At 40.6% G+C, this 8,659-nt stretch overlaps 1 protein-coding gene and 1 long non-coding RNA gene across 7 annotated transcripts in view; one reads left to right on the top strand and one right to left on the bottom strand.

Moving 5' to 3' along the window:
- The window catches only part of MFSD14B (major facilitator superfamily domain containing 14B), a 76,317-nt gene that overhangs the window by 17,278 nt on the left and 50,380 nt on the right, over window positions 1–8,659 (bottom strand). For all 4 annotated transcript variants that reach the window (XM_064579859.1, XM_064579858.1, XM_064579857.1 and 1 more), the window contains 2 exons: window positions 2,584–2,711; window positions 470–584 (listed from right to left, as the gene is read on the bottom strand). In XM_064579859.1, the coding sequence (XP_064435929.1) occupies window positions 470–584; window positions 2,584–2,711 (243 nt within the window). The remainder of the gene's footprint in view (window positions 1–469; window positions 585–2,583; window positions 2,712–8,659) is intronic.
- The window catches only part of LOC135362743 (uncharacterized), a 53,896-nt gene that overhangs the window by 40,907 nt on the left and 4,330 nt on the right, over window positions 1–8,659 (top strand). The window lies entirely within an intron of this gene.

Here is an 8,659-nt window from a genome sequence, read left to right as displayed (position 1 = left end):
CTTTTGTTATGCACTCAAAAATTAATTGCCAAATAAATGTAGTCCTTCTTCTACAGTACCATGTCCCAAATAAGTGCCTGAGATACACAACCAGCAATACAGTAACAGTGGATTAACAGGGCTGAGGTGCAGCACCTCCAATATGAACGAGGTGCACAGGGACTTCTGTGCTTAGCACCTATTTACTGTTTATGGTTCCTCAAGAGATAAGCCAATATGAACCAAATCAAATCAACTTTTGAAACACTTTTGCAGCTGACAACTCACCCTAAAACCAGAGGATACATTACTAGTAATTTCCATCTTACTATTTTAAACTTCATAGATCTCCTTTTCTGATTTCAATTGCTTTAGATTTTCTCTTATGTAAGTCAGTATTTGTAATTTATTTTAAATCTTGCTTTCCAGTACATTTTTAAATAGAACCCTAATTACTTCTCTGGTTAAAAAACATAAACTATAATCTTACCCATCCATAAGCAGTACTTCGCTCGTGTTCTTGAGTGACATCAGCTACATACGCAAATATCACAGAGAACGTGACCGAGAAGACTCCAGACACAGAAATCATCGCAAAGTACCACCTATAAAGAGATTATTTTAATTACCTGGGAGAGAGGTAGTGTACATACACTTTTATAACCAGACCCAAAGATTATCATGTAAAGATTATAAACCAAGAAATAAATTTAAGAACAAATACATGTATTGTATATTTAAAGATAGAACGGACAACTAATAAAATGATAATCAAGATGGGGAAGAAGAAACACACCAAGTCTGTAATTGCTTAAAGGGTGTCAGTACATGCAGTTGAAAAAAATGAAAGAATAAGGGGATTAAGTAAAGATATAGTTTTAAAGGCAGCCAACAGAAGAGAAAAACTTAAAATTTCTTAGCTTTAGCTAAGAAAAAGACACATACAGCAAGTACCTTTAAAAGAGCTACAGGGGCGCCTGGGTGGCTTAGCTGGTTAAGTGTCTGCCTTCGGCTCAGATCATGATCTCAGGGTCCTGGGACTGAGCCCCATGTGGGGCCCCCTGCTCAGGGGAGTCTAACTCTCCTCTCCCTCTGCCCTTCCCCTGGCCCTTGTGTGCACATGTGCTCACGCTCATCTCAAATATGTAAAATCTTAAAAATAAATAAAAGAGCTACACAAAAGCAGAAATCACAACAAAAAATATTAATGTATTTAAAACTAAAACTTCAATCATATGCACAGGTGCTTAAAAAAAAAAAAATCTAGTTAAGATACTACCAAACAAAATTCCACAGAACAAAAAGTAGGGCTTATCCTAGGACATAAGGATATTTCACTATTAGAAAATCTATTAATATAATTCTTCATAGTAACATATTTTTCTTTTTTTTAAGATTTAATTTATTTATTTGACAGACACAGCGAGAGAGGGAACACAAATAGGGGGAGTGGGAGAGGGAGAAGCAGGCTCTCGCAGAGCAGGGAGCCCAATGCGGGGCTCGATCCCAGGACCCTGAGATCATGACCTGAGCCGAAGGCAGACGCTTAACGACTGAGCCACCCAGGTGCCCCTTGTAACATAATATTTTTCAATGCAAAAGCTACCTTAACACTCGAATGATGAAAAATCACAACATTCCCTTTATATACATGAGATGTTAAGTCCATTATCACTTTTACTTAGCAGTGCAAAAGCAACAGCATGAAAACTGGAAGGGAAGAGGCAAAATCATTTCAAAATCTAAAGAAAAAATATTTTAAAATATTGAGAGGACATTAAAAAAAAAGCCCTCATTTATTGGAAAAGCATGACTTGTTCTTGGAAAGAGTCAATACCAAAAAGTATTTGATAAAACTTCATCATCTGGTAGAAAATAAAATGATCCACTATGGGTAACCAACATATTTACAATGTAACAAATACTGACATAAAATTATCAGATAATCAAATGATGACACTTTCACATGAGCCAAAAAAGAAATATTAATGTATTAAAACATAGACACACACAAAAAAACCTTCCATTTTAAGGTGTGTTCTTCACACCTTAGGACGAGCATCTCAGCAACAGAAATTTTGGCCACATACCATCTTCTGGAACCAAGAAAAACAACTAAGGTACAGATCAGGTGCAAATTCCAAACCATCTCTGGTACTTGGTTATATGTTAAATATTCTCTCCCTATTTATCATGAAAAGATAAGATCAAATTCAAATTCATATCATGATTTAGATAGAACAGGCTCTTGGTCTAACTACCATGTACTCAAAAGTCTTTTGGTGTAAACTATGTTCCTCTGGTACCCTAGAGCAGTGAGATGACAACACACCTGCAGTCAGCTGAGCCGCAGGGGTGCGTACAGGGACCGTCAGCCCCCTCCCAGGACCCAATCCTTTAACTGACCTGATGGCAACAACAGCTGCCCTTAGCGACATCTTTAAACATCTTAGAACCCAAACTGGCTTTCAGTATTACCAAAAGATATCAAATAAAAATACAGGTATCGACTGCTCTGAAATGGTTAAGAAATGCTTTGCAGATGTATTATTCACATGTGACCCAAAACAGGCAGTCATGATGGTACAGGGCCAAGCCACTCACCAAGGGCTGATCCTCATCAGTGGAATTGGGAAGCAGGTGAAGAACACGGTGCCAAGGAGAAAGGGTTTCCTCCCCCACACATCAGACAGAGCGCCTATGAGGGGGGCACTCAGAAAAGACAGCAGGCCCTGCAGAGGAAAGTAGCAACAAAGTTCAAATTTACATCATGGTCCCCCAATGACTTGCAATTTTTCCTTTCTAAATGCTCCATTTCTTTTACTGGCCCCCAAAGAGAATAATTTGAAGCATTAAATACAAACAGTCATTTAAAAACATTCTAATGAAATAAGTCAAGCAGAGAAAGACAATTATCATATGGTTTCACTCAGATGTGGAACATAAGGAATAGCATGGAGGACCACAGGGGAAGGGAGGGAAAACTGAAGGGGGAAAAGTCAGAGAGGGAGACTAACCATGAGAAACTATGGACTCCAGGAAATAATCCGACGGTTTCGAGGGGAGGGGGGTGGGGGGATGGGGTAGCCGGGTAATGGGTATTAAGGAGGGCACGTGTTGTGATGAGCACTGGGTGTTCTATGCAACTACTGAATCATTGAACACTACACCAAAAACTAAGGATGTGGGCACCTGGGTGGCTCAGTTGCTTGGGCGTCTGCCTTCGGCTCAGGTCATGATCCCAGGGTCCTGGGATTGAGTCCCGCATCGGGCTCCCTGCTCTGTGGGCAGCCTGCTTCTCCCTCTCCTCCCCACTTGTGCTCTCTGTCTCTCTCTCAAATAAATAAAATCTAAAAAAAAAAAAAATTAAAAAACAAACAACTAATGATGTACATATACAGTGGCTAACTGAACCAAAAAAAAAAACCCCACATAATTGCAAGTCAGCCCATTAGCATGTCCATGTCTAACAGCCCAAGACAGAGCAATCAATTTATCACTAAAATTTCATGTTTATTGCCCAAACAAAAGAGCAGGATTGGAAATTAAAAAAAAAAAAATTCTAATGAATTTCTAAGCATGCTGTTAGAAAACGGAAAAGTGGGGGAAAGAGCTTGTTTTTCTGGAGAAGCAGGGATATGAACTATGTATACCTACAGATGGCCCATGAGATGAACACACACCAAGCATACAGGAAGAGGCCAGAAACTTAATTCAGTTTAATAAATATGCATAGTTCCAAATCATCTGCTGCACTGAAGACACTTTCTTGCCTACTTGGCCCCAACCCTGGTCCTCCCTACAATTATGTGCTCCCCTTGATGAGCTGCAAACCTCTGTCCTGATCCCTTCTTTAATGCCCTGGTATGGTCTTGGGGCACGTGGGTGGCTCAGTCAGTTAAGCATCAGACCCTTGGTTTCAGCTTGTATCATGATCTTGGGATCGTGAGATTGAGTCCCGCATCAAGCTCTCCGCTCAGCGCAGGGTCCACTTCAGATTCTCTTCCTCTTCCTCCCTTCTGCTCTCCCCCCCTCACTCACACTTGTTCTAAAATAATAATAAAAATTCTTTAAAACCATGCTGTGGTCTCCACTGTGCAGTTTAAATTTTTCAGCGGGTACTCATGGGTGAAATAATGAGTTTCTGAACTTTGCTTTTATAAAAAAAAATGGGTGGGGGAAAACAGACAGAGGAGACAAGAGTAGGAAAACGTTGATAATGAAACTGGGTGATAAGTACAAGGGTGTTCATTACATTTTCTACTGTCGTTTATCTGAAATTGCTCAGCATCGCACACAAACAGTACCCTCCAAAATCTGGCACCTAAGACACATTGGATGCTTTGGCTGTATGGAGTACTTCTTAGTTTTCTAAGCAAACTATTTTCCTTTTTGCCAACTGGCCTTCGCTGTGCCTGCGTACATTTCCCACACTTAGACTGGGTAAACTACTAGTCATTCTTCCCAACTTCCTCCTCTATCTATTCTCTTAGCTACACAAACAGAATTAATCACACTAGTTTTTGTGGGGTACGAAACAAACTCCTCCTGCCTGGTACATATCTCTCTCTTCTACTGTGATTTCAACACTTGTTATTTGTCCATCTTCTCTCTCCGATTCAAAATGGAGATTAATGTCAGAGGGATGGTTTCTTCACATCTCTGTACCCTTGGTGCCTACCACAAGCCTGGTAAGGGCTTTCAAAAGGTCTGGTGAACTGAACTTTAAGAGGAAACCAAAGTCACACAGCGGGGAAGAAGGGGTACAGGATTCCAATCTCCTATCAGCCATCAGTAAACCTAGAGTCCACCAACTAGGTGTCAGGCAAACTGAAGTAAGGGGAGGTAAGAGGGAGACTTGATGGCAGGGTGAGAAGAAAAGCTTTTTAGTTCTTCTGAAATAAAGTATCAATCCATGCCCAGGAATCAAACCCTGTAATGTAATTTCTAAGCCACAGTGGATTTCCATTTAGCCTGTCCTTGTGTCAAGAAAGTAACAGATCAAGGATTAAATGATTTTCCCTTAACAAAGAGCCAAGTAACTGCAGAAAGTGGGGCTTAAATTCAGGACTTGTGACTATCGGTTTTATGAATTTTAGGAAAGATAATCTTTTCTGTTGCTTCAAAATTCTCTCAAAATCTCAAGTACCAGAATATGTGGGCAGTAGAGTACTGGTCAACAAAAATATGTAAAGAAACTTAAGAGAACAAGAGAGTAAAAATCACCACCACCACAAGAATGGTAACTAAAACTCTTTAAACCACAAAGAACTCTGGGAAAGTTGGACAGTTCTAATTCCAGACTTCACACAATGCTTTAAAATATGGAATGTATGCCATTTTTAAACAAAAAAATGAGGAGGAGGATGCCTGGGTGGGCTCAGTTGATTAAGTATCTGCCTTCAGCTCAGGTCATGATCCTGGGGTCCTGGGACTGAGTCCCACATCGGGCTCCTTGCTCAGCAGGGAGCCTGCTTCTCCCTCTGCCTGCCGCCCCCCACCCTCCACCCTCCACTTGTGCTCTCTCTCTCTTTCTGACAAGTAAATAAGTAAAATCTTAAAAAAAAAAAAAAAGGCCAAGCATTAAAGTTATATTTAAAATAATACAGTTTTTACAGAAAAAATATACTATCTTCCAGATTATGGATTTTAAATGGTAATTTAATCTATCCATTAAAAATATTATTTAAATCAAATTCTGAGTGACAATAATAGATACTGAAAACATCTTCTGGGACAACCTACTTTTTTATTAAGATGCTAACATACAATCTCATACAGCTGACCCCTGAAGAACACGAGGGTTGGGGCACCAACACGCTCTACCTCGTGTAGTCAAAAATCCATACACAGGGGCGCCTGGATGGCTCAGTCGTTAAGTGTCTGCCTTTGGCTCAGGTCGTGATCCCGGTGTCCTGGGATCGAGCCCTGCATCAGGCTCCCTGCTCAGCAGGAAGCCTGCTTCTCCCTCTCCCACTCCCCCTGCTTGTGTTCCCTCTCTCACGGTCTGTCAAATAAATAAATAAAATCTTAAAAAAAAAAAGAAAAAAGAAGTATCACTGATTCTCACTACCCACACTAGTTATGTTCTATAAGGCTACCACAAGCACTGAATTAGAGAATGTGGAACCACTGCTCCTTAGGGAAACACAGTGTTAGCAAGGCTCTGGTCACCTATTTTCATTAACCGATCAATACACAACCATGATTTATGTGTGTTTCTGTTTAAAGACACTTTATTTAATATACATTGTTGGCTTATGAACATTGAACTCTCAGTCAACAGCACCATGACTCATGCCTTGAATGAGGCTTATCTGACAGCATATTCTGGGTAAGGCACATCGCAGACCTCCTGCACTAGAGATACTAGTCAGTACTTCAGCACTACACTTGGGGACATTTTAAACAGCTAATTCACCAACAAAAGACACAAAGATGCAAAAAATGTGGCACTAAGTATGGACCACAAAAAGGACACATGTACAGTGTAAGACCTCAAACAAGGAGACAGAAATTCGACCTCAGCTAGAAACGAGTTGGCTGTTAACTCACGCTCCCCCCCACCTGGGTGCACGAATGACCACAAGAGCACTGTGCTGATCTGGGATTACAGATAAACTCAGTGAGTGGGTGGATTCGCAACTACGAAATCCAAACATAGTGAGGATCAACGGTTACTACACTATCACAGCCCAACCAGAGTAGGTGCAACATGGTGTGCAGGAGTCCAGGTGCAGACGGCGAAACTCACCAATGGTTCACACAGTCACTAGTTCGCTAACTTCCCAGCAGACATGGTGTTTAAGGTGGCATAATTAATTGGCCAGTATTTCTTTTTTTTTTTTTAAGATTTTATTTATTTGACAGAGGGAGGGAGAGAGAGAGAGAGAGAGAGCACATAAGTGCACAAGCAGGGGGAGCAGCAGAGGGAGAGGCTGAGAAGCAGGCTCCCGGCTGAGCAGGGAGCCCGATGCGGGGCTCGATCCCAGGACCCTGGGATCATGACCTGAGCCGAAGGCAGACACTTAACTGACTTAAGCCACCCAGGTGCCCTGGCCAGTATTTCTGACATGACTTATAGGCTCTAATTAGAGTTTACTGTTCAATTAAATGCAATTATCCAATAAACATTTTAAAGCACACAATGACAAATACAACTTACCTGAAGCAAACACACAAGACTGTTACACTTCATAGAGCCATCATAAAAGCTTTAAGCACACGTTTTCCTTAACATAGGTGGTTGGCAAATATTTGACTAGAACAGTTGGGTCAATATTTTTAAAACTAAAAAAAATTTTTTTCCCAAATAGTGTAATTAACTTTGCAAATGAATGTGAGTGAGCAATGGCTCCACTGAAGAATAGCGTACAAGGTCATTTAACTACTTCTGAAAATTCTCACTTTTCCATGAAAAAGCTCACATACTGTAAGAAATTTTCAGTATTCTTCAATAAGCTCTGAGGAACTTGCAACATGTAGACTTGGTTACCCCAAAATTAGATTTGTTCATTTTGATCTTTCATATAGTAATTTACTAATAATGACTTTTATCTCAAAAAGATCAAAGAGAAAATCATACACCAATGGAACCATGTTTTTATTTGTATAGTTGACTAGTACAAATATTTTCACATAAAAACAATATTAACACAGGGTCACCTCTCTGACCTGGGGCCCACTGAGACCCTGCACAGTACACAGCTTCCCTTCACAGGGAACGTTATCAATGAGTGCAAGAGGGCAAATGAGAAATGTGACATATAAGGTGATTTTAATTCAATTAAAGTTTGGAAAAGGGAATCTGCAAAGCTGGAGAAGGGTCAAAAAACAGTTGGTGCCCAAAACGTCAAGGAAAGAACGAAATGGGCAGGAGGGCTAGGGCATGTAGTTTTGTTCTGAGGTAAAGGGAGAGAAGGAGGGAAGATTCACTAAAAGAAAGAAGAAACAAAAAGCAGATGAAAGTGAAATTAAATTGTTTTAATTAAAATATAACAGACTTTTCCTTAATCTTAGAAGTAGTAGGGCCACTATAAATTCTGACTCCAAGAAAGCTCAGTGTATGTTTTAAAGTAATAATAACAGTAATAGCTAGCATTCACCTATGCCAAACTCTTCCATGCCTTTCACACACATGCCCTTACACTGTGAGGTAGGTTCTATTAGGGTATACAGCTAGCCCAAGGCTCAGAAGCAGCAGAGAGGCAGGATTCAGCTCAGATGTGAGGTGGCTCCAGAACCTGAGTCCTAACCCCTGAGCCCACAATTCAAACCCATTATTAAACTAATCTGTTAACATTTCAGGGTCTCCAACCTAAAGCACATAAAGTACTAGTCTTTTCTACTTGTGGGCACTCTTACATGCTTATTTTATCTTACCGATTTATTTATTTTAGAGAGAGGGGGGCGGGAGGGAGAGTGAGAGAGAGCACACAAGCAGGAGGGGCAGAGAACCCCATGCAGACTCCATGCTGAGTGTGGAGCCTGATGCAGGGCTCTATCCCACGACTATGAGATTATGACCTGAGCTGAAACCAAGAGCTGGATGCTTCACGGACTGTGCCACCCAGGTGCCCCACACCTGTTTTATTAAATGGATAAATTAGCAGTCTGTCGTGAAAAGACTACTTAAAACTTATGAAGTCATTTCTCAAGTAGGTTGTCTAATAATTTTATT

The sequence above is a fragment of the Mirounga angustirostris genome, unplaced genomic scaffold, assembly GCF_029215605.1.
Source record: "Mirounga angustirostris isolate CCGP_5_RB_7025 unplaced genomic scaffold, mMirAng1.0.hap1 SCAF_15, whole genome shotgun sequence".
In the NCBI taxonomy this organism is placed as follows: Eukaryota; Metazoa; Chordata; class Mammalia; order Carnivora; family Phocidae; genus Mirounga; species Mirounga angustirostris.
The sequence above is the reverse complement of the archived record's forward strand: the minus strand, read 5'-3'. Positions and strand labels throughout refer to the sequence as shown.